The 26,009-nt window shown below is 47.5% G+C and overlaps 2 protein-coding genes across 5 annotated transcripts; one reads left to right on the top strand and one right to left on the bottom strand.

The window, feature by feature from the left end:
- Nucleotides 1–311: 311 nt before the first annotated feature.
- On the top strand, nt 312–5,089 carry RNASEH2C (ribonuclease H2 subunit C). The gene is made up of 4 exons (XM_026716300.2): nt 312–520; nt 2,242–2,354; nt 3,683–3,802; nt 4,651–5,089. The coding sequence occupies exons 1-4, from the start codon at nt 355–357 to the stop codon at nt 4,678–4,680; spliced, it is 429 nt and encodes a 142-aa protein (XP_026572085.1). The 5' UTR covers nt 312–354; the 3' UTR covers nt 4,681–5,089.
- A 652-nt stretch (nt 5,090–5,741) lies between these two features.
- On the bottom strand, nt 5,742–25,875 carry KAT5 (lysine acetyltransferase 5). 4 transcript variants are annotated; one of them, XM_026716295.2, is made up of 14 exons: nt 24,696–24,863; nt 24,536–24,602; nt 23,568–23,636; nt 22,125–22,261; nt 21,432–21,602; nt 18,077–18,157; nt 16,124–16,198; nt 15,749–16,000; nt 14,675–14,764; nt 13,484–13,624; nt 11,933–12,026; nt 10,198–10,357; nt 8,907–8,988; nt 5,742–6,540 (listed from the first exon to the last, which is right to left on the bottom strand). In XM_026716295.2, exons 1-14 carry the CDS (start codon nt 24,705–24,707, stop codon nt 6,406–6,408), a joined length of 1,566 nt encoding a protein of 521 aa, XP_026572080.1. In that variant the 5' UTR covers nt 24,708–24,863; the 3' UTR covers nt 5,742–6,405. The 4 variants fall into 4 exon arrangements, with proteins under 4 accessions (XP_026572080.1, XP_026572081.1, XP_026572083.2 ...); XM_026716296.2 differs by having other exon boundaries at nt 15,749–15,997; nt 24,696–24,861; XM_026716298.2 differs by lacking the exon at nt 21,432–21,602 and having other exon boundaries at nt 15,749–15,997; nt 24,696–25,875.
- Between the last annotated feature and the right edge of the window lie 134 nt (nt 25,876–26,009).

Here is a 26,009-nt window from a genome sequence, read left to right as displayed (position 1 = left end):
GGTGAGGGAGGATCTCCCACCAACCTAGGAGTAGATCTGGGTGAGAGGATCTCCCACCAAGCCAGGAGTAGATCCCTGGGTGAGGGAGGATCTCCCACCAACCTAGGAGTAGATCCCTGGGTGAGGGAGGATCTCCCACCAACCTAGGAGTAGATCTGGGTGAGAGGATCTCCCACCAATCCAGGAGTAGATCCCTGGGCGAGGGAGGATCTCTCTAACCTAGGAGTAGACCTGGGTGAGAGGATCTCTCCCACCCATCCAGGAGCAAGATCCCTGGGCGAGGAAGGCTCTCCTCCCCACCCGGGGGTGGATCCCTGGCCGGGGCGGGGCCGGCCAGGCGCGGGAAGGCTCTCCATGGCGGGCGAAGAGCGGGGCGCGGCGCGGCTGGCGCTGGCTTCCCTGCCGGGGGCGCCCCGGGACCCCCTGCATCTTCTCCCTTGCTCCGTCCAGCACCAGGGCCCCGCCGCCGTGGAGCGCTACTTTGCGCCCGCCGTGCGCCGCCATCCAGAGGGGCCAGACGGTAGGCCCGCGGGGCTACAGCAGCCGCAGCTGCAGCGAAGTCCCGCCGGGGTTGCAAAAAGCTGCAAAGCGGCGGACCTGAACCAACCTCCACCCCCCACCCACCCCCGCTTCCTTTCTCCCTTGCGCGGGACCAGCTTCTGCAACCGGGCGCCCTCCAGCTTGGAGGACGTTGCAACCCCAGTTCAGGGGGGAACTGCAACCCCCTGCTCCCCCCGTTTCCCTGGCTGGTCGTCCAGGATGCGATCCCACCCGAGCTCCGGGACCTCGGCCCTCCTGGCGAATCCGCCTTGAGATGCCGGAATTGTGGCGCTGCGCGGACGGGACTTCGGCCTCGCTTGGCGCGGCGTTTCTCACGCTTGGGAGTTGGGAGGACTTCAACTCCCGTGATGCTCCCGCCACAGCAAATTCTGGGGGTTGAGTTCAGCCGCCAAGGCTGAGAAAAACCGGGTTGGTGGGAAGCAGCTTTCCTTCGCGCGCAGGCTTGCATTTAATCCTGGCTTATTGTTCCAGAACTGGGACCTCTTCTGCCCTTGAAACATTTGGGATGTCTCTCAAATTTCTCCGTTTGCATTTTTTAATAAGATGGAGATAGAATCTGGTCCCTGCCTCAAAACCTCCTCCCTCCCTCCCTCCAAATTTTCAAAAAGGGGTTTTCCAAGACTTGACCATCAACTACTATGGACCTCACCCCTTTCCTCCGAGGTCTGTAGGGGGGGCGTGCATAAGCGCACCAATGTGCCTACCGTCCCTGTCCTGTTGTTTTATTTTTCTTACATGTGTCCATTTCATGTATTCATAGCTATGTTTATACTTATACCTGTTATCTTGTAAGCGATTGACAAGTCAAAATAAACTTTAAAAAATCAATTTTACTCCCATTTTAAAATATGTACAGTGTATATATACCTGGTGTCCAGCAGAAAAGGCCACCAGAATTGAAGGTTAGTGGCTTAGGTTGGTGAAACCTAGCAGCTGCAATCATACAACGTACTAAATAGATGAAGATTAATCTTGATTTATGTCTTGTGATATAGTTTATCCGGCCCTTTTGGTCCCTTTTTAAGCTTTCAAACCCTTGTGTGTGATACGAGGATCAATTCACCAATTTGATTGATTTTCATGCTGGTGAATTATTAGTGGGATAATACATAATAAATTATCTATCTATATCACGGTATTATCTGTCTGTCTATATTGGTATCTATCTCACCATCCATCTCATCTATCAATCTATATCTGTCTGTCTATATTGGTATCTATCTATCCATCCATCTCATCTATCTACCTTATCTATCTATCTATCTATCTATCTATCTATCTATCTATCTATCTATCTATCTATCTATCTATCTTATCTATATCTCAGTATTATCTGTCTGTCTATATTGGTATCTGTCTATCCATCCATGCATCCATCTCACCATCCATCTCATCTATCGACCTTATCTATCTAATCGCTATCTATCTATCTATCTATCTATCTATCTATCTATCTATCTATCTATCCCTCTCATGTGTGTGTGTGTGTGTGTGTGTTTGCAATTTAATTAGCATGCTGTATTTCTAGTTTATTGTGGGTGTTTTTGATTCAGTTCTTATATTTTTTTTTATCGTGGTTAGTGTGCTATGGGTTTCAAAAAAGGTGGTCTTGTGAATGCAGCCGCAGCCTGTACGAATGTCATCACTGTGGTTTCTCTCCTACCTCTCGCCCTCATCCAGGAGAGGCCTCGGTGTCCTTCCGTGGCCGAAGCCTGAAGGGGAAGGAAAGATGTCTTCCCAAGGGATATGTCGGGTTAGTGCTGGAAGAGGCCAGCTTAGGCCTAACGTCCAAGGTTTGTTCCTGGAATGGTATGTGGGGAAGACACAAGGCAGAGGGCAGCGGTCAAGGAACATCAGATAAGAGGCAGCTGAGCCCTCAGCTGCATAATGAGAGGAGAAAGAGGCGCAGAAGAGACCCTCCCTAATTTCTCAGGCTGTAAATGGGGGGCGGGGGAAATCTAGATCTATGGAAAGAGTTCAGGGTGTGTGCTGGCATCTGCAAGGATATGGGGGGAAAGACCTTGGGAGACGGAGGAAAGAGACCCTGTCAGATAAGAGACAGCATAGCCCTCAGCTGTATAACAGGCAGGGCGAGAGGCTCACTAGAGACCCTCCCTAGTTTCTCAGGCAGTAAAGGAGGGGGGAAGAGAATCTAGATCTAGGGAAAGAGTTCAGAGTGTGTGCAAGGATACGGGGGAAAGACCTTGGGAGACGGAGCAAAGACACCCTGTCAGATAAGAGACAGCATATAGAATATGAGACTATAAAAGGGGGGGGGAAGAATAAATCTAGCTCGATAACCGTGCTTCGTTATGAAACTATGTGGTCAAGCTTAGTTTTTGGGGAGGAAAATAGGTGGGGGATTCTCCCTCTGCCTATCAGCATCCATTGGTATTCATCTGGCTAGCGCCCTGTCAGTGTGAGTTTTGAGGACTGTTTGGAAACTGAAACAGTATTTGCTGTGGGAGTAAGGAGGAGACAGCAAGGAGCCTGGGCGTGACTTAGCTCAACTGTTCTGTACTAAAGCTGCTTGGTGCTGTGAAACTGAAACTCCTCTGCTTGTGTTTTGCATTTGGAAGAGATTTCTTTCCAGGTGGGGAGGGGGAGTAGAACTCCTTAGCATCAGAGTGTGTTAATAATAATAATAATAATAATAATAATAATAATATTAATATAGGAAATTCTAATGCTCTGATGGTCATTCGGAAAAATCCTTTCTTAGTGAGCATCTAGAAGCCAAGAGGAACATAACATGCCAAATTCCAAGTTTGTAGGCTTTACGGTTCTGGAGATTTTGTGATGATGCGTGAGTGGCCTTTCGCTTTTATGTAGAAGAAGTTGGGAAGACCTTGGGAGACAGAGCAAAGAGGAAGAGACAGCATAGCCCTCAGACGTATAACAGGCAGGGCAACAGACTCAGACGGGACTTTTCCTAGTTTCTCAGGCTGTAAAAGAGACAGTGGGAGGTTTGGACTTTCAGGCCTGCGAGATTCTTTTGAAGCAATCAGCTCACCTATCCTCACCCTTCCATGCTGGGGTAGGGTGGGCAAATAAATCCAGTGCTCCCCTCCAACACCATCGCCTTTTTTGCCCCCCCCCCGACCCCCCTCCCTGTATCCAGGAACGGGAAGTGGGTGTGAAATCGACCTTCAATTCCCTGACAGTGTGGAATCTCGAACGGACACCAAATCACAGCGATGAAATCATCATGGCTCTCGCTTGGCCAGCGATCGCTCGAGGGGTGAGTGTTGGGTTGATGACTTCTGCATCAAGAAGAAAACGCCCCCGGACTACAATTCCCAGAGTTCCTCGGTCTAACCAGAGGATTCTGGGAGTTGAAGTCCGCGCTGGCTGAAGAGTTCATTCAACGAGTTCAGAGTTTGATCCAAAAATGCGAAACGGGATTGAGGCGGGATCAAAAACGGGTTTCACAAATCCGTATTAAGCCACATGGGGTTATTATTATTATTATTATTATTTTTCCTGTTTTTAACGTGTGGGTAACGCAAACCAACGTGCTTAAAAATACAATACCGGGACAGACGAAAAGGTTTTGGGGAGAAGCGTGGGAAAGAAAGCAGAGCAAAGGCTGAACGGTGTCCCTGAGGACTAGAAACTTGGATCTTGGTTTGAATTGCATTCGTCTACTGGGCACCTGCTTCATTTTCAGCTTTCTTTGAGTCCTACCCGCCAGGATTATGGGTATTCATTCTTGTGCTAAAATGTATAGGTAGTCCTCGACTTAACCGCACAATTTGACTTGGAAACTTCCGTTGCTAACGGATGCAGAGTAATGCTTGAATTTTATGACCTTTTTTGGCCATGGTCGTTAACCGAACCTGACTCTTTCTATTGCCTTTGCTCGCTTGAAAATTGCCAGTGGAGATCGGGTGACGCTGGGACCATCCTGGTTGCCAAAAGCTCAAATTTTGATTAAGCGACTAAGGGGATGCTGTGTCAGTCGTAAGTGTGAGGACCGTCACTTTTTTCCCAGTGATGCAACCATCACATGGTCGTAAGTTGAGGACTACCTGTATGCATTTGGGCACAAAGGCAAGGCACTGATTTTCTGTATGGGTCTGCTTACAGATCCATGCCCCCGTGGCCGATGAGGAGTGAGGAAGACCACAGCATTGTCTGAAGGGGACTTGGAGAAAAAAATACGTTGTGCTCGGACTTTACAAGGCGGACTTGGGTGAAAAAGAACGTGGAAGAAATCTTCAGCCTTTCTTTGCGGTGTTAAGGAAGTTCCTTTGCGGCTTCTTTTTTCTTCCAAACTGTATTTGCAATTTATGCTTATTTTACAGCCTCTTGGAAGAACTGCAGCCATCCGTGGATCTTGGGCTGAGTTTTAATTATTATTATTATTTTGCTTCTGGGGGGGCTTAATGATTTTGAGCGCATCTTGTTTCCAACTGAAGACGAACAGGGCCTTGTTTTAAAATTTTGGTATCTGCCGAGTGTTCCTTCTACTTCTGGCATTTTTAAAACAAAAACAACGAATAAAACTTCTCATCGTTTTGAAAGTGCTGATGGTCTCACTTTAGGCTCCTCCGTCAACTCTTTCAGGGCCAGAATGGGGAAGGGGGGACTGCCAAAAATCCCTCCACAACTTTGTTCTGAGAAATTAGCGTTGCCACAAGGCTTTTTCATTTCGTAACAGCAAACTTCTCTCTTGAAAGATTTGAGATTTTCAGTGCAATTTGGGGGGGGGGAGACAACCTTTAACACTTTCAGTAACTATGACTGTTGGTTTTTCCTGCAAATCCACTTTCTTTGGGAGAGAGAGAGGGAGGAGGGAGGGAGGGAGGGAAGGAAGGAAAGAAAGACAGGGAATGTGGGGGGAAGGAGGGAAGGAGAGGGGTGGGAAGGAGGGTGGAGAAAGGAAGGAAAGGAGGGAGGAAGAAAGGAAAGGAACGAGACAAATGGAGAAAAGATGAGAAGAAAAGGAGAGGTAAGAAAAAAAGAAAAGGGAGAAGGAAGGAAAGGAAAAAGGAAGACATGGAAAAGAAAAAGAGAAGGAAGGAAACAGAAAAGGGAGAAAAAGAAGAGAGAAAAAAAATAGATAAGGGAAAAGGAGCTAAAGGGAGGAAGGAAGTGATGAAAAGGGGAGTGAGAGAAGAGGAGGGAAGAGAAAGAAAGAAAAAAAACACAGAAATAATTGCAAAACAAGGGAAGGGTCTCTTTTCCTTTAAAAAAAAAGGATTTTGTTCATTTATTCCGATCAGAGACATGAGGCAAGCCGTCGCTTTTTTGAGAAATACGCGTCTCATGTCCGGCTCTCGAGGCTTTTTCCTGGGCTCAGAGGCCCATGGGACACCCTCTCTTCGGAGCGGGAAACGATGGGAGGGGTCCTGCCTTCTTCTCCCCCCAGTGGGGGGGTTTCCAGTCCCAGAGTGCTGTGTCTCCTGCTCACCCCCTCCTCCCGGAATCAGCCGCTGGAAGGGATCTTCGGTTCCCTCCGGCCGCTGGGAAGGAGCACCCCGCAAATCCGTTCTTCCACCTTGGGACTCGCCCCCTCCCGTGGAGACCCCTCGGCCCCCAACCCTGAGCCTTCGGGGGATAAGTTGGGGGAGGCAGCCTTCAGAAATGTCTGGACCGATAAAAGCAGGGCGAACGCAAGAACCGTCTGTGCTTTTCAACTACTGTACACGGAGTCCCGTCTCGAAAAGGCCACCCGGGACGCGGCGGGGATGTTCAGAGTCCGGGGGGTGGTGGTGGTGGGGTTAAGGGGCAGAGAGGTCAGCCCGATCCTCCTTACTGCTGTACATCGAGGTCCGGGACGCCAACCTCCTCTTCCCCCCCAATTCTGTCCTCCTGTGCCGGTCGAAGGGCCCTTTGAAATCACCACTTCCCTCTCTTACTCCAGTCTTTCGGGGTGAAATGTAAACACTTGGAATCGATGCGCAGGATCCGCTTCAGCATGGCCCTCTCGTGCCCATCCACAATGTCCTCGGAGAGAGTCAGGATGTATTGGCCCTGGGGAATAATGGAACGACAAAAAGAGGTGGGAAGAGACCTCGGAGGTCTTCTAGTCTGACCCCCCCCACCCCCACCCCGCGCCCTTGATCAAAGCAGGAGACCCTGTATCGTTTCGGACAAATGCCCGTCTGATCTCTTCTCCCAACCCCAACGTCTGGAGGGAAGCCGCCCCACCGGTTAATTGATCTGGCAGTATAGAATAACAATAACAGAGTTTAGAAGGGGCCTTGGAGGTCTTCTAGTCCAACCCCCTTGCTCAAGCGGGAAACCCTACACCATTTCAAACAAATAGCTGTCCAATATTTTCTTTAAAACCCCCATTGATGGAGCATCCGCGACCTCTGGAGGCAAAGCCGTTTCACTGGTTAATTGTTCTATTTCTTTGAGTTGCTTCCCTCCTAGATTAGCTTCCATCCCCTGTTTCTTGTCCTACCGTCTTGTGCTTTGGAGAATAATTTGTTCCCCTTTGGGGACAGCCCCTCAAATGCTGGAATTACTGCTATCCTGTCTCCCCTGGTCCTCCTTTTCATTAAGCCAGACATACCCAGTTCCTGCAACCTCTCTTAGTATGTTTTAGTCTCCAGTCTCCTAATCATCTTGGTTGCTCTTCTCTGACTTACAGTCTTAAGTTCTCATCACAGATACACCTAGTCCTTTGCTTACAACCCCAACCGAGCCCCAAATTTCTATTACTACGCAAAAACAGTTGTGAAGTGAATTTTGCCCCATTTTACGGGCGTTCTTGCAAACCGTTCGGTGAATCACTGCCGTTGTTTAAGATAGCAACCCGGTTGTTAAGTGAATCTGGCTTTCCCCACTGACTTTGCTGGTCAGGAGGTCGTAAAAGGGGTTCAAATGACCCCGGGAGGCTGCGACCATCCGAAATATGAGTTGCCAAGCATCTGACTTTTATTGTGATCATGTTTCATGTGTGAAAAGTGGTCATAAGTCCCTTTTTTCAGTGCTGTTTTAACTTCGAACAGTCACTAAATGAGTGGTTGTATTATTATTAACATTACTTGCATTATTATCAATTGCTGCCAAAAACGCGGATTATGCTCTTTTGCAAAAAACAGCAAAAGCAAAGCGATGTTTGCACCAAGACAAATTCCTTGTGTGTCCAATCACATTTGGCCAATAAAGAAGTATATTCTATTATATTCTAAAAAAGCAGGGTAAAATCCCATTTTTAGGTCCTCACACCATCATTAACCCCTCTTTGTTGGAAAAAAATAACTAACTCCCCATGTGACATCTTATCAAAATGGCAAAATGAAAAATTAGAATAGATAAAAAAATTAGAAATGGGGGAATGTTGTTATACATATATTTACTGAGCACATTCAATTTAGTTTACTTTATTGTCATTGCACCTCATACAACGACATCTTCAGTGTACAATTTATGACTATGAAAATAAAACACAAACCCACATCCTTCACATTCTATACATTGAATTGAAAACCCCAGATATTGTATTAATATTTTACTATACAGTAGAATTCAATAGAGTTACTGGGATAGAAGCTGTTTTTCAGCCTATTTCTCCTTGTTTTTATGATTATCCTGTACCCTCTGCCAGATGGTAATAGTTCAAAAAAAGGGTTCCCAGGATGAGATGGATCTTTGAGGATGTTTTGAACTTTCTTAAGGCAGCGGGAGCTATGAAGCTCTTCCAAAGAGGGGAGAAGGCAAGCCATGATCCTCTGGGCAACCCTCTGTTCACCCTCTGGAGCGCTGTCCTATCTGCCCCCGTGCAATTGGCAAACCCTACAGAGGTGCAGTGAGTTAAAATTCTCTCTCTGGTGCAGCGGTAGAAGGTCACCAGCAGTTTTTCATTCAGTTGTTGTTTTCTGAGAAGCCTCAGGTAGCCTAATCTCTGCTGGGCCCTTTTGACCAGGGCTGCAATGTGAGCCCCCCAGGTCAGGTCCTCTTTTAGGGTAACACCCAGAAACTTAATACTTAAAAAAAAAATTAAAGTGAATATTAGAGGCTAAGAGCAGAGTTTGAAAAAGGATGTTATTAGGGCTGCTCAAAAATAACGCTCTTACTATTAGAAGGATGTAGCAAATATTGAATAACTGAAAAAAATGAAGGATTGTGTGCTGATACAGTTATGCATAACAACATTAGAGCACGTAAGTCGGATTAATCTAGTAATAATGCTCATTGTATTAATATTGCTTTTGTATCAAAATGAATGACACTCAGATACCGCACTGTCCACGGAATGGTACTGATGTATGTTTAAAAATAATAAAACTTTACCAAAAGAAAAAAATGGCAAAGAAGCCCCACCTAGGCCATCCATGCAAACGTTTCTTGCTTGTTCACAATCAAGGCCCCCTGAATGGTGAATTTACCTTGTAATAATTTATGAGGTTCAGATATTGAAGTGTTGAGATTACGTCTTCTTTCTTGATGCTTGTGATTTCGCTGATCTCGCTGGAAAAGACGGAAGAAAAACACAGTTGAAATGCTGAATGGGAAGAGAAACCGCTGGGCTTAGAGGCCATTTCAGATTCCCAGGATTCCACCTTCCGAAATGGATCTCTAACCCATGTTTGCATCATTGGGATGAGGATTTTAACAATGGTGATAAGGTAGTTTAAAAGGCCTGTCCATCCCTATCCCAGAACAGTCACAAGAAACATGGTATATCAAAGGCAGTAGATGAGGTATATATAACCTATGAGGTTAGATGCTTTAGGTCAGAGGATGGCTGGACTTGGTAATATAAAAAATAAAGTGGACTGCGGCTTTTGTTTGTAAATTTAGTTACCAAAAAAATAATCAAAACGAAAAACGCTTTAATGGGTAATGATTAGTTTGGTCAAATTTTAACACAACATTCTTCAATTGGGGAAAGACAGGATCGGAGAAAGCAGTGTTGAGGAAAAAGAAAGAGAGAGAGAGCCATCCCAAAATTTGGGGGCAATTTTGCTGCTTACATTTTGGGGACAAAAAAATAGCTGATTTTCCTGTTGGCAAACAAGGAGAAGGCAAAAATGAAACTGCTTTTTTGGCTCAATCGGCAACCTCCAAAGAAATAAATAAATCTATCTCTATCAGTATTATCTATCTATCCCTATCTCTCTCTCTCTCTCTTATCTATCTATCTATCTATCTATCTATCTATCTATCTATCTATCTATCTACCTACCTACCTACCTACCTACCTACCTACCTATCTACCTATCTATCATCTATCTATCATCTATCTCAATCATGGAGCCAAATAGAGAGATCAGACTGAATTAAGGCCAGAGAGTGGAGCGGTCATCTAGTCCAACCCACTCTTTCCCCGTTGGCAAACAGAAGGCAAAAATGAAACGGCTTTTTGGGGCCCGATCGGCAATCCCCCCAAAATAAATAAATAAAATCACGGAGCCGAATGGGAAAATCAGACTGTATAATGTCACTGAGTGGGAAGGGAGCTAAACAGAGGTCATCTAGTCCAACCCGCTCTTTTGAGAATCTTCCGTATTTCATCCTTGCCTTATGTTTCCGCCCCGCCTCCCCCGAGACCACAATTTGCTGACAAGTCTGGGAAACCCCCATCGCAAACAACTTGTCACGATATGCAGATGGTCTCGCTCTCAAGTTTTGGGGGGGATTAAAACCGCCGCAGGTCCCTGCTCTCCTGGCCCTCACTTGATGGTGATCTGTGGCCGCTCGCCGTTCTCCAGTTTGAGGTTCATGAGGATCTCCAGGATGGTCTGGGACCAGTAGCTGCGGTACGACAAGAGGCCCAGGTCCGAGAGGGGTTTTTCGGGCGTGCCCGTCTTCCCTTCAACCTTGGAGAGCTCGTAACCTGGAAAGACGGAACCGAGTTAAGAACTAGCCAGGATTTTAAGAAACAGATCCAGGATCGTTTGGGGGGGGCGGACTGAAGTACATGGGGTGCTCTATTTACAACCACAATTACCACTGCTAAGCCACACAGTTGTTTAGTGACTTCGATGTTTAAATGAGTTTTGGCCCGTTTTACCACCTTTTTTGCCGCCGTTGCTAAGTGAACCATGCGGTCATTAAACAAATCCAGCTTCTCCTATTCGCTGTTTTGTTGGAAGCCAGCTGGAATTGGTGACAAATGGTGGTCACTTGACCCCGAGGTGCAATTGCCGGTAGTCCTTGAGTTACGACCGCCACTGAGCCCAACATTTAGGTTCACCCTCTCAGCGAAACATTTGTTAAATGGGTTTGTCTCATTTTGCAACTTTTCTGGCTGTGTTCGTTAAGCGAATCACCACAGTGATTAAATTTAGTAACACAGGTCATTAAGCAAATCTGGATTCCCCCCACTGACTCTGCTTGCCAGGTCGTCACAAAAGGGGATGACCTCACACACACACACACACACACACTGGGACAGTGCAACCATCATAAATGCGAATCACTTATCAAACATCTGAATGAAAACCACATTCAATGGGGATACTACAACTGTTGTAAGTCTGAGTCTGTGGCCAAGCATCCGAATGTAAATCGCAGGACCACGGGAATGCTGCAACAGTCGTAAGTGTGAAAAACAGTCGTAAGTCACTTTTTTCCCAGGTGCCGTTGTAACTTCGAACGGTCCCTAAGTAAGGACTACCTGAATTGTAAATACATGCCAGTTGTCTGAATGTTGATCACATGACCATGAGGATGCTGGATGCTGGTCGTAAGTGTGAGGACAGGACGGGTCCATAAACTGTTTCAACTCCTACCCTCAAAACGACGCTTTACGTCAGGGATCTTCAAACTTGACAGCTTGAAGACTTGTGGACTTCAACTCCCAGAATTCCTCCTCCAGTCATGTTAGCTCAGGAATTCTGGGAGTTGTTAGCTCAGGAATTCTGGGAGTTGAAGTCCACAAGTCTTAAACTTTCCAAGTTGGAAGACCCTTACCATAGAGCCCTGCACACAAGAACAACTAGACACAAGAACAGTTTTTCCCAAACGCCATCACTCTGCTAAATAAATAATTCCCTCAACACTGTCCAACTATTTACAAAATCTGCACTACTATTACTATTAATCATATCATTCCTTATCACCCATCCCCTCCCACTTGTGACTGTAGGACTGTAACTTTGTCGCTTGTATCCTTATGAACTATACTGACTGTTTCCTAATATGATTTGATTGCTTATTGTACCCTATGACTATTACTAAGTGTTGTACCTAATGATTCTTGACTCTTGGTGAATGTATCTTTTTTTTCTTTTACGTACACCGAGAGCATTTGCACCAAGACAATTTCCTTGTGTGTCCAATCACATTTGGCCAATAAAGCCATTCATTCATTCATAAGTCACTTTTTGGAGTGCCGTTGTAACTGTGAACAGCCACTCCAAGAATGGTTGTAAGTTGAGGCTAATTCAAAACAGGAAGGCTCACTTACTGAATTCAATCAGCAGCTTGCCATAACCCCGTCTCTGATAGGGAGGTAATGTCAGAATGCAGGCCACGTTATAATCTTCGGTGGATTCCTTTTCCTGCAAGGAAGAATGACACAAACAGGGTTTAAGGATCGGGCCTTTCTCATTCCAACCTGGCCAAGATATTTGGCCAAAGGCAGATCGGCCTGACAAGCCAAGTTTCCCTGGCTTTTATCACACAAAGCAGAGGTCCCCAAACTTGGCAACTTTAAGACTTGTACACTTCAACTCCTAGAATTCCTCAGACAGCTTGTTGGGAGTTGAAGTCCACAAGTCTTAAAGTTGCCAAGTTTGGAGACCTCTGACATAAAGAGTTTCAAACAAGAAGCGAATTAGCCAGTTTAGTCTAGTGGTGAAGGTGCCACATTAGAAACCGGGAGACAGCGGAGTTCTAGTCCCGCTTTAGGCAAAAAAAAAAAAAAGCGCCATCTGGATGACTGGCTCAATCCCCAGGAAATGGTGAGTTCTAGTCCTGGCTTTAGCTGTTGTAGCTGACTAGGTGGATGGAAACTAACCAAGGAGAGAAGCAACCTAGAATTAAGGAGGGATTTCCTGACAGTGAGAACAACTCAGCCATAGAACAGAAGTTTCCTGCAGAAGTTGTGGGTGCTCCGTCACTGGAGGTTTTTAAGAAAAGGCTGGCCAACGATTCTATTCCTTATTCGATTCCTTATTCTATTCTATTCTATTCTATTCTATTCTGTATTCTTGTTCTATTCTATTCTTATTTCTATTCTATTCTCTATTCTCTTCTATACTCTTCTCTTCTATATTCTATTCTGTTCTATTCTGTTCTACTCTACTCAACTCAACTCTACTCCTTATTCTATTCTGTTCTGTTCTATTCTATTCTGTATTCTTGTTCTATTCTTATTTCTATTCTATTCTCTCTTCTCTCTTCTCCTCTACATCTATTCTGTTCTATTCTGTTCTTGTTCTGTTGTTCTATTTTCTCTTCTCTTCTCTCTTCTCTACATCTATTCTACTCTATTCTATTTTACATTTTATTCTATTCTTTATTCTGATATTCTATTCTCTTCTATTGCTATTGCTATTCTGTTCTATTCTATTCCCTATTCTACTCTATTCTATTCTATTCTATTCTATTTTATCCTATCCTATCCTATCCTCTATTCTATCCTCTACTCTATTCTTTATTCTATTCCTCATTCTATTTTCTATTCTATTCTATCCCTTTTTCTATTCTGTTGTTTATTCTATTGCTATTCTGTTCTATTCTATTCCTTATTCTATGCTTATGCTTATTCTTATTCTATACCTCTAAGGTCCCTTGCAGCTCTTATCCTGATTGACTGACACCCCCAATTCTTTGCCACTTTTGACTTTCAGGGCCTAAAAGCGTGGAAAACCATCCCGTGCAAAGCTTAATGCTGAAACACGGGTGCTTAACTGCACACGGACCCCCTGGTTCTCCAAACAGAGGGAGCGAGAGAACGCAAACGGCAGCGCTGGAACAGAAAAACGGACTTTGGGGGAATCGAGCAGAGACGCACCTTGGAGAAATAGCCGACGATGTGGAAGCCTTTGCTGTCGTACTCAGTCATGACGTAGAAGAGGAAGGGGTCCGTGTCGTAGTAGAGGGTTTTGTGATCGAGGAAACATTTCGCCAGAAGGCAAAGGTTTTGTGAATAACTCTAGAAGAGGAAAAAGGAAAGAATACAAGAGGGGACAGGATGAATACACGATTGGAAGTCCGGATTTAACCCATTCCTTTGGGGCGTCGAGAACCTGACTAAGGACGGGAACAAGAGGACACGGAGTCCTCGAATTATAAATGGTTTGTTTAGCGACCGTTCTTCGTTACAGCGGCACTGGGGGGGAAAAAAGTAATGTACGACCGATTTTTATATGTATAACCATGGCCGCATCCCCCTGGTCATGGGAATCCAAATTTGGATGCTTGGGAAGTGACGCGTATTTGTGATGGGAGTCACGCGATCCCCTTTGGAAGTTTGGCTCGAGACTCATGATTTAAACGGGGGTAACAGCCGGAATCCTGACACACCAAAGGCGCAGGGAACGCTGTTCCCTTCCCACCAAAGGGGTCCCTATTTTTCTACTTGCCTTTTTTACATGCTTTCGAACTGCTAGGTTGGCAGAAGCTGGGAGAAGGAACGGGAGTTCCCTCCGTTATGCGGTGCTAGGCATTAGAACCGCCGACCTGCTGACCTTTCTGATCGACAAGCTCAGTGTCTTAGCCACTGAGCCACTGCGTCCCTTTATACGAGAGCTCATTAACTAAATATCCAGAATTGAAATAAATACAGAAAACGGCATGCTTAACATGGGTGAGAGCAGACTTTCGATGCTGCCACATTTAGGGCCTGGGGATTTGGGGGGGGGGGGATTTCATAGTGAGGTGGAAGATGAGACTCAACGACATCCTTTCTCAGAGAGTCAAGGACATGCTGCCCTGCACCTACAGGGGAATGGCTGGAAGGATGGCTCCAGTTGGTTTGATTGGGCCACGTGAAGGGGATGGATCTTTGATTTTCTTTTGGGAAGGGAAAACCTGGAATCCTCAGATTCTGGTTTTCCCAGATGTGCCAACAGGACAAATCTAGTAAAATGGAGCTTTCCCCTTCAGCGGATCCGCAAGGAACTCTGGGAAACGTAGTCCCAATGCACCAGGTGGCTTCCAGGCTGCAGAAGACCAGATGTAGCACTAAGGACATCTTTCTTGCCTTGTTCTTCCGGCCATCGATCTCAAAGAAGGAAATGGTTCCTTTGCGGTAGATTTCGTTGCCCGGAGGATGCCTCAAGTCACACTTCATCTGCAGAGAGGAAAACCACAGAGTTGGGTGTCTCTCTCACAAAGAAAAATGGTTGCTAAGTCAAGGACTGCCTGTATATTGTTTACACATTAAGTTTTTATGCCGCTCATCTACCTTATAAGGCGACTCTGGGCAGCTTAATAAAGTTATAAAACAAGGAGAAGAATGATTAAAGCAATAAAACTGCAGAGGTGAAGATCTTAAATTAAATAGAAGGAGGTTAAAACTGCAGAGATGAAGATTTTAAGTCAAAATAGAAGAAAGATTAAAGAGAGATGATTTTAAAAACTGCACTGAAGCCAGAACTAAGAGACAGACAGAATGCAGCATTACAGGCTAATTCTGCCCAATGCCAGCAGTTTGATCCTGACCAGCTCAAGGTTGACTCAGCTTTCCGTCCTTCCAAGGTGGGTAAAATGAGGACCCAGATGGTTGGGGGCAAGAAGCTGACTTTGTAAACCACTTAGAGCAGGGTTTCCCAACCTTGGTGGTTTTGAGTTGCGTGGAGTTCAACTCCCAGAATTCCCCCGTCAGCAAAGCTGGCTGGGGAATTCTGGGAGTTGAAGTCACACCTCTTAAGATTGAGAAACGCTGACTTAGAGGCGTGTAAAGACTGTGAAGTGCTATTACCTGCCCTCCCTCCCTTTCCTCCCTCCTTCCCAGTGGTTAGAATGCAAACTCTGCCGACTGCCAGCAGTTCGATCCTGACCAGCTCAAGGTTGACTCAGCCTTCCATCCTTCCCAGGTGGGCACAATGAGGACCCAGATGGTTGCGGGGCAAGAGGCTGAGTCTGTAAAACCGCTTAGCAGAGACTATAAAAGCACCAGTGAAGCGGCATATCGGTCTACGTGCCGCTGCTACCCTCCAGCTGATATGGGGGTGTTGCAACGAAAGGAAGGGCTTACAAGGGGACGGGAACCACTTTGACCCAAGACTGGACTGGGGGCGGGGGGGACAGACGCAGGGAAGAAGGACCCCCTTACCAGATGCCTCTGGAGGCACTTGAGGCTCTTGACATACTTAAGGCAGAATTCGCAGAGGTAGACGACAGGGAGGGCGGTCAGCTCCTGAGGGTAGGGCGAGAAGTACCAGGGCTTCAGGCGGTGGCGCCCGAGTTCGATGCATTCAATGTTCTTCATGCGGGTGACAATGTCATCGTGGCTGCGGTCCGAGACCAAGCTGCCCGTCATGCGCGGCGCCGACGGGATCCCATCCGAGCTGTCCTGGGAGTCCTGCTTGCGAGAACCGAAAAGGGAGGGGGGGGTTCCGTTTCGGGATGGGAGAAGCAGCCAGGCGGGCTCACCTCCCAAGTGGCCAACGGAGACGGGCGCCACCGACTCCCCAGCCCGGATATGTACCTCGTCTGTCCCGAGGCAGTTGGATTTCCTCTTCCGGCCCGGCTGGGCGGCCACGGCTCGGCGGGCGGAGCCATTCTGGAAAAGAGGAGGGTGTTGCAATGACAACCTTGAATGACAACCGCAATTGAGCTTCCGTTGCTAAGCGAGACATTATGTTAAGTGAGATTTCTCCCGTTTTTTGTTTTTTTTTAAAACGAGCTTTCTTGCCTCCCGTTGTTTTAAGGAATCGCTGTGGTTGTTGAGTTAGGCAAGGTGACTGTTAAGGGAATCTGGCCTCCCCCTGTTGACTGTGCAACGGTCGCAACTGTGAGCCAAAGATCTGAATGTCAATTGAAAGGGCACAGGGATGCTGCCACGGACGTTAAGTGTGAAAAACGTTCATAGGAAGTCACTTCCCCCGCCCCCCCGTGTCTTAGTGAGAGAACTGTTGTTCCCTGTACAGACTCTGATTAAAACTGTCCGTGTTGGGGCCCCTTGGGGTGGAGATTTATGACATCAAGCAATGATGAATTACTTCTCTTGGAGAATGTGACTTTGGGGGGTTGTTTCTAACTTCTAGTATTGTGAGGTAATTCCAGGTTGTGTCAGATCCGGAATTACCATGGACTTTGCCAATTTGAGGCTTTCCTAAATAAAATAAATTGTTTTGAAAGACGGACTTTGCTCTTTTCTTTTTTAAACGGATTTCATCACTTGGAGACCTGACATTATGAGTTGACTGCAGGAGGAGACACCTGAAGGGAAAGTTTGTGGGGGGTCTTTCTATGGCTCCGATATGGTCAAAAATGACTTTGAAGGCCATAAGATCCCCAGAAGGTGGAGCTGTCCAACCAAAGAGCTACCAAAGACCCCTGGGGGTGGGGGGGAGTGGAACCAGGGGTGTCCTTTGGCTCAGCTTTTCTCCACTGGGTGACCTCAATGTGGGGCAGGCTAGAATCCCCCCGAGTCATGCCCAGCACCGATGCATCTGCGGTGGTCCACCGGCAGCATGAGGAGACGGCAGCAGCGTCGGACTGTGGGGAGGAACAGGGGCCACTCCGGGAGTCTGGGGAGAGCTCGGACAAGGATCCCGCATCCAATACAGAGATGGGACCAGGGCCATCTGGGAGTTATGTGCTGACTCTGGAACCTGCAGAATCTGGCAGCAGCGAGGAAGAGGAACAGGGGGAGCCTGTTCCCAGTGTGCGTATGCGCAGAGCTGCTAGAAGGCAAGAGCAGCTAAGACAAAAGGGGCGGCTCGGGAGTAAGGCTTGGAGGTGATTGGCCCCTCCCATAAGACATAAAGGAGGAGCAAAGGGACAGGAGCCTTTGCAGGAAGCAACTTTGTTCGTACTGGTCGGTTTGATGCCTGAAGCTCAGTGTTGAATTTGTGCTCCAGTTGGCCTCGTATAACTAATTGGACATTTAGTCGTTGGCAGCATTTCAAGGGAGATAAAGGTGCGTGATTATCAGACTTATCCTGAAGGATTTTGGCAGGCTTCCGTGGGACTATTTACGAAATGAGTGAGACTCATTACGGGCAGGGAATGACTAAAATTCACAGCCATTGAAATAAAAAAAAAAGGGGACTAACGTGTGTTTGTGAGTGTCTCCATAAGCCTCGGCAAAGAGCATGGACAACAATTCACTTAGTGACTGTTCAAAGTTAAAACGGCCCCGGGAAAAGTGACTTAGGACCGTTTTTCACACTTATGACCGCCGCAGCATTCCTCAGGTGATCGAGTGTGTCACGCGATCACCTTTTTAACAACCTCCTGGTGAGCAAAGTCAATGGGGGAAGCTGGATTCACTTAACAACCGTGTTGCTCACTTAGCAACGGCAAGCGATTCACTTATACAACGGTGGCGAGAAAGTCCCAAACTTTACTGTGCAAATGTCTCGCTTTAGCCACAAAAGCTTTGGGCTCCATGGCGGTCGTACGTCGCACCTGTATGCCCTTTTTGTGCACTTACCTGGGGAAAAACCGAGGCCTGGGTCGTCTCGCTCACAGCAGGGATGGGGGTCGCGGGAGAGACCACCTCCACCTTCCGTTTCTGGAAGAGACCAAAGCAGACAAGCTCTAGGGGGTAGCCTGCCTCCTCTTCCTTTTCTTCCTCCCCCTCCTCTCTTCTTCCCCTCCCCAAGGTTCCACCAGCACCGCAAAAAATGGGGAGACTCAGACCGGATGTGGGGGGAGGGTTTGGCCAGCAGGAGTTTCTGCCGCTACTGTCCAGGTGAATGAAGTTGGAGGTGAGAAGAGGGATCGTACGAGGCCTCTGATTGATTGGCTGGCTCTCTCTGGAGACGGTGGACTTCAACTCCCAGAATTCCTCAGCCAGCTTGATTTAAGATGGGTGAGCTTCGACTCCCAGAATTCCTCAATCACCTTGTTGGCTGGGGAATGAATTCTGGGAGTTGTAGTCCCCCATCTTAAATCAAGCTGCCTGGGGGATTCTGGGAATCAAAGTCCACCCATCTTAAATCAAGCTGCCTGGGGGATTCTAAGAGTTGAAATCCACCCATTTTAAATCCAGCTGCCTGGGGAATCCTGGGAGTTGTAGTCCACCCATCTTAAATCAAGCTGCCTGGAGGATTCTGGGAATTGAAGTCCACCCAACTTAAATCAAGCTGCCTGAGGGATTCTGGGAATCAAAGTCCACCCACCTTAAATCAAGCTGCCTGGGGGATTCTGGGAATCTTAAAGTGGCTGAGGTTAAGAAAGATTGATCTAATGCCTCAGAAAGATGGAGGGGACTCTGATTCTACCCTTGCCCACCTATGAGAAACCTATCCTTGTACCACCACAACTTTGACTGATAGGGGTAGCGTAGGAAAGCTGCTTTACACAAGACTACAGGCAGTCCTCGACTTACAACAGTTCACTTAGCGGCCGTTCGAAGTCACAATGGCACTGAAAACAGCGAGTTGTGAATCTTTGGCCGTTATGACCGTTGCAACATCCTCACAGTCACGTGATCAAAATTCAGCCGCTTGGCAACTGACTCGTACTTAGGATGATGTGTCCTCTGTGTGTCTGTGTGTCTGTCTGTCTGTCTGTCACATGATCCCCTTTTGCGACCTACTGACAAAGTCAGTGAGGGAGCCGGTTTCACTTAACGGCGTGACTCACTGAAGCACCGCAGTGATTCGCTTAATAACTGTGGTCATCCAGGCGGGGAAAAATTGGGGGGGGGGGTGAATTCACTTAGCAGCAGAGGTTTTGAGCTCAGCTGTGGCCGTTAAGTCGAGGACTACCTGTAAACCCGTCTCTCCTGTCTGGAGAAAGGAAAGATACACAAAGGCCCCTCAGAAGAACAGCATGGCCCCCCTGGACACTGAACCCCACCAGTAGGGGTGGTTCAGGGCTTGAGGGGGTCTGGCCTTACCGATTTAATTTTCTTTCTTGGCCACTCAAAATAGTACACAAAACAGCGTTGGGAGCCCCAGATTCCTCCGTAACGCCAGGAAGTAGCACTTAGCAATAGCACTTAGACTTATATACCACTTTATAGTGCTTTATAGCCCTCCCTAAGTGGCTTACAGAGTCAGCCTATCACCTGCAACAATCGGGGTCCTCATTTTACCCACCTCGGAAGGACGGAAGGCTGAGTTAACCATAAGCCTGGTGGGATTTGAACTGCCAAACTCTGGGCAGCTGGCTGCAAAAGTTGTTTGCAGTACTGCACTCTAACCACTACGCCACAGAGCCTCCCTACGTTAAGTATTATCCTAAGTAGCTTGGGATAAGAAAGTGTGACTGGATCCAACGTCAATTCAGGGAGCTCCGGGGCAGGATTTGAACCCGGGTCTCCCGTTCTCTTAGTGCAGCCCCTTCCTCATCGAACCCATCCTGATTGGGGGGGTGGGCTGAGGAAGGAGGGGCTGACTCAAACTTTGGTTCTGTGGCTGAGGAGGGGTTAAAAAGTTGGGTCTCCCCGACTCTTATGCGACCCCCTAGGGCTTCGCACCTATAGAAGTTGAAGTTGTTACTCCTTCTGGCCTTAGGTTTTTCACAAAACAATCTTGCGAGGAAGGTGCGCAATGGGCCCAGTGTCAGCCAGAGAGCTGCCACAGCTGAGAAGGGGTACAGAATCAATCTCTCTAGTTAAAACCAGTTTCAGACTGGGCTAAATATGGAGGGTTTTAAGCATGATGGAAAAACACCAGAATAGAATAGAATGGAGTGATGAAGAATAGAATATAGAACAGAATAATATAGAATAGTAGGATAGGATAGGATAGGATAGGATAGGATAGGATAGGATAGGATAGGATAGGATTCACAATAGAATATAGAACAGAATAGAATATAGAATAGATTAATAGAATAGACTATATAATATAGAATAGAATATAGAATAGAATAGAATATAGAATATAGAATAGATTAGGTTCAGAATACAACAGAATATAGAAGAGATTAATAGAATATAGAATAGACTAGAACAAAACATAAAACAGAAGAGAATAGCAACAGGAATAGCGCTTAGATTTATATACCGCTTCACAGTGCTTTATAGGGCCTTCTAAGCGGTGTACCGAGTCAGCCTCTTGCCCCCAACAATCTGGGTCCTCCTCATTTTACCCAACTCAGAAGGATGGAAGGCTGAGTCAATCTTGAGCCAGTGAGTATCGAACTGCTGGCAGTCGGCAGAGCGAGCCCCGCCATACTGCATTCTGAGCACTGCGCCGCAACAATTTACGGCTGTCAAATTCTTCATATTCAAGGTCAAGCCCATTCCATTTCTGCCTTAAACTTCGTACAGATCAGTCCCTGACTTTACAACCATTCACTTAGGGACCGTTTCGAAGTTACAACGGTAGTAAAACGGGGGGGGACGGGACTCCCTTAACCATGGCCTCGGGAAACTTCGGGAAAGTGCGGTCGCTAAGTCGAGGACTACCTGTGTAAGCAAGCCTAGCACGATTCACCTGTGGCTTAAAGGTAACGCAACACCACGCCCTTTTCCTCTGTGGTTTAAACCTTAATATCCAGCTGAGCCAGGCCTGCTCTCTTAAATATAAATATATATATATACACATACATATATACATATATATATATATATATATATATATATATATATATATATATATATTGTCCTGTTCTGGTTTGATTCAGGAGGGAAGTGGGGGCCCTGGACGTGGGGGGCCCTAGAAGTGGGGGTACACCCACACCCAACCACCCCCTCCCCACGGAGGTCTCCCTCGCTAGCCCAGACCTAACTCAACCCCTCCCCAGCTGGTGCGGCCTCTTGAGAAAAACGGGCCGAGCAAACGAGACAAATCAAAGGAACGAGCCGTGGCGGCCGAGTGCCGGTTTTGTACCGTGGAACGATGGTTTGGCTGGACGCAGGAGCTGGAGGAGAGGGGTTGGTCGGGCGAGCCAGGGATGGCCTCCCTCTCTTTAGATAGGTTAAAACGGAGGGTAATCTGCACCGGGATAGGTAGGGTTTTACCGCTGGATGGAGTGGCCGGTTGTAGATCCAAAGTCTTCCTCTGAGTAGAGAGGAAGGCGGGCATTACCAACACGTGTGTGGGGGAGGGGGGGTGAAAGGACACCAGTCCTGCTCGGGGGTGGGGCAGGGGAGTGGGGGCAAACCACGGGAGACACCCCCTCCCCCCGTCTCCAGGCCAAGCTGCAGGCAGAGATCTCAGTGGGGAGGAAGCAGAAGGTTCCCACCATCGATGCTCTCAAACCAGTGGTGGGATTCCAATCATTTTAACAACCGGTTCTCTGCCCTGAAGGGTTTTCTCCCACAGCAACCAGTCCACTAAAACGGCTGAGAAAGTTAACGACCGGTTCTCCCGAACTGGTACAAACCGGCCGGATCCCACCACTGTCTCAAAACGCCCCGTCCTCACTTCGTAGACACTTCCGTGAACACCTGGGTTTAGTTCTAGGCTGGGCAAGAGGACTGGAGTTTCTCGCCCCTCCCCTCCCACAGGACTGTCCCCCTCCCAGGCGCGCCCTTCCCGCGCGAACGCCTCTCCCGCCCGCGGAGCCCTGCGCCTCCTTACCACGTCGCGTTCCGGAGAGCTGGGCCGGGATCCTGGCAGCCCGTTCTTGGTGGGCGTCTTGGCTTCCTTCTTGGGGAACTGGATCTTCTTCAGGTCCAGCCGGTCGTGGGTGACCCATTCGTCCAGGCGCTTGTTGACTGTAAGGGGAAAGGCAAGGCACGGTTTTTACCCGCTCTCTTTATGGAAAGGGACACGGTCGTTAAGTGAGAGGGGATTCTTTAGGGGTTAAGGCACCAGGCTAGAAACCAGGAGGCGGTGAGATCTAGTCCTGTGTTAGGTAGGAATGTGAGTGACTGGACCAATCACCAGGGGACTGGGAGTTCTAATCCCGCCTTAGGCATGAAAGACAGCTGGGTGACTTTGGGCCAATCACCAGGAGTCAGGGAATTCTAGTCCCGCCTTAGGTATGAAAGACAGCTGGGTGGCTTTTCAACAATTACCAGGAGACAGTGAATTCTAGTCCCGGGTGACTTTGGGCCGATTAGGAGATGGTAAGTTTTTATATATATATAAAAAATTTTTTATATATATATATATATATATATATATATATATATATATATATATATATATATATATATATATATATATATATATATATAAATATAAATAATAAAAAATAATAAAAATAAAATAACAATCCAATCCAACAGAAAATCCTCCCATTCTCCACCTTTCCTGCGCTTCCCATAGTAGCTGACAGATGCCTAAATCTTCACTGTTTTATTTTCTTAACCACACACACACACAGAGTCAGAACAGGCCAAGATGCAGGAACCCAGGATACACATTCCCAGCCCTCCAAATGTGTGGGACAGTCATTCCTATGTCTGGGGAAAGGGCTCACTGGGAAAGACTGATGTAGGCATCAGAACTGAAAGGTCTTAATGGGTGTTGCTAACCCCTGCGGTCATCCGGGTAGTCCTCAACTTACGACTGCAACTGAGCCTAAAATGTATGTTGCTAAGTGAGACAGTTCAGTGAATTTTGCCTCACACTTGCCTCACCACACTTGTTAAGTGAATCATTGCGCTTGTTAAGTGAGGAACCCGTTTGTTAAGTGAATCTGGACTCCCCTCTCACTTTACTGGCTGGAAGGTTGCAACAGGGGTTCACATAACACCGCAACTGTCACAAATATGAGTCAGTTGCCTAGCACTTGAATTTTAATTCCTTGGCCATGGGGATGCTGCAATGTTAAGTTTGAAAAACGGTCGTCACTTTTTTCACTGCCGTTAACTCCGGTCACTAAATGAACATCTGTAAGCCAAGGACAACCTGTAAGTCGTAAATTATCTTGACTTGAGTTCCATCGAGGTCCAGATAGGCCCCCCACTCGCCCCCAACCAGCCCCCAATTTTCATAATCTCCATCCAGATAAGCCCTGGATATTCTTTTCCTTCCCAGCCATCCAATGGTTCCACTTCTGATTTGTTTACTCACAGTCGATATAGTGAACATAGAAAAGTTTTCGGCCACTGATGTCTTTGACACTCAGGATTTCAGCCAGCGCTGTGAAAAGAAAAAGGGGGAAGCAGGTTATTTCAGGAGAAAGCAAAAGCTGGTGGGTTTCTCCTTTCTAAAGGCTTACAAAAACTCTGATTTACCCCAGAAAACACTTTTTCCACCAGGATAGGAAGAGGTCAGGCTTAAAAAGGTAAATTTGGCTTGACTAAGAACCGAATAATGCACTAGAGAGATAAGCCTGAAAAATCGAGGCTAAGAGGAACAATCAGATTTAAAATGGTCACTGGAGGATTTCAAGGAAGAGACTGGACTGTTGCCTGTCAGAAATGGGGTGGGGTCTCTTGCTTGGGCGGGGTTGGATTAGATGATCTACAAGATCCCTTCTAACTCTGTTCATCCATTAGTAATCGGTGTAGGTTCTCCTGTTGGACTAGATGACCTACAAGGTCCCTTCCAACTATTAATAAGTGGTGTAGGGTCTCCGGTTGGGCTGCGGGGTTGGACTAGATGACCTACAAGGTCCCTTCCAACTGTTAATCTGTTAATAAGGGGTGTAGGTTCTCCTGCTTCAGCGGGGGGTTGGACTAGATGACCTACAGGGTCCCTTCCAACTCTTCTGTTCTTCTTTTGCAATTCCCACTGGATTTTTGCAGCCGATATATTTAAACAAGAGAGATCCAGGTGCTCTGATCACTATACTGCACTGCCTTTTTTTTCTTATCCCAGTCCTGATCTTGGGGACCCCTCTAGGGATAGTCTCCTCCTTGGGGGGAATCTCCACTTTTTTGGCTGTACCCCCTTTAAATTTCTGCTCCGCCAAAGTCTGAATGGGACTTGCAGGCTCCATTGACCATTTCACGTGGCCCCGCCCCCCTTCCTCAAACCCCGCCTCTCCTCCTCAAGCCCCGCCTCTCCCTCCTTAAACCCGCCCCCCCGTTACTCACGCCACTCGTCCTCGTTTTCTTGGTTACGGCGCAACACGGGGAGGTTACACCCTTCGGTCACTTCCTCCTGCAAAAAAAAAAAGAGAGGAGAAATTAAATGGGCCGTCGAGGCCTCGGGACGCCTCCGGCTCTTCTACCTTTCCCTCGGCTCCGCACTCACCACCTCCGCCATCTTAGGCTCTAGCCGTTTGCCGGGGCCTTCTCTTCCGGCATCTGCCGAAACTACTTCCCGGGAGCGGAACCGCTCTTTCCAGTATCCGTGGAGTCCGATTTCCGGTTTCTGGAGGCCCAACCTAACCGCGACGTCGCGGTTGTAGAATAAGGGGCGTACCATAGAGAGAAAAGCGGCCTAGTTCGCCCGGAAGGGCCTGGAAGCGAAGCGGAAGTTGGGGACCGTCCCCTGGCATTGAGCCCCGGATGTGGGTAGTTCAAAGTGCTTTGTGGGTCTATTACAATTGATTCTATTGAAATGAAATTGACAATATTCCTGGGTAGGTGTCAACCGCGAGGCTGGGCAGGCAGCTATCCTAGACGTTGCAAGGCTGACCTTGCAGTTGCAAGGGGGTGGGGGAGCGGAGGATCTGAGGGCGAAAAAACGCAGCAAGCTTGCAGGTCGCACAGGACGCTTCGTCTGACTGCAGAATGAAAAAAATGAAAAAAATGAAAAAGTCGTTCATCGGTTGGAAGAAAGGCTGCTTCGCGGGACTAATTTAATCAACTAGAATAGAGCTGGAAGGGACCTTAGAGGTCTTCTCAGCCCCCTGCCCAGGCAAAAGACCCTATATGTAATTCCAGACAAGTAGCTGTCCAGTCTTAAAAGCCTCCAGTGATGGAGCGCCCACAACTTCTGGAGGCAAATTGATTCACTGAATAATTGTCCTCGCTGTCAATCAATCAGTTCAATCAATCAGAAAAGAGTTGGAAGGGACTTTGGAGGTCTAATAGTCCACCCCCCTTATTCAAGCAGGAGATCCTATACCATTAACAAGTGGCTGTCCAGTCTCTTCTTAAAAATCAATCAGAATATAGCTGGAAGGTCTTCAAGTCGAACCTTTCTTAAAAGACCTCCAAAAAAGCCCAGGGACGGAAACACGGGTTGAAAGGCGAGGCATTCCATACTCGACCCGACGACCAACTCTCAAAAGCCGCTTTCCCACAGTACACGAAACTGGGAAAGTCTTTCGACTCGGCGCTCGGCCCCTTGCGGGGCTCGTGTCCCGCAAGCTCCGGTGCGCGGACGCAACTCTGGAGCCGCGTTCCCACGAGCGCCCTTAAAAACCGGCTTGCCAAGCCGTTTTCCGGAGCCGCTTCCCGAGGCTTTCGGATCTCTCGTGTTGTCCGAAAACCCGGCGGGCGGTAGGACCCGGGATCCCCGTCCGCCGTCTGCGCTATTTTTTTTCTTTTCTTTTGGTAATATTTCCTCCCCTAACCTGGCGCCCCGCCCCCGCCCCCGCGTTTTGCATACGGGGGCGTG

This window comes from Pseudonaja textilis, chromosome 16 (assembly GCF_049901715.1).
Source record: "Pseudonaja textilis isolate UNSWEBS1 chromosome 16, rPseTex1.2, whole genome shotgun sequence".
Taxonomy (NCBI): Eukaryota; Metazoa; Chordata; class Lepidosauria; order Squamata; family Elapidae; genus Pseudonaja; species Pseudonaja textilis.
This window is presented reverse-complemented; position numbering and strand designations above follow the sequence as displayed.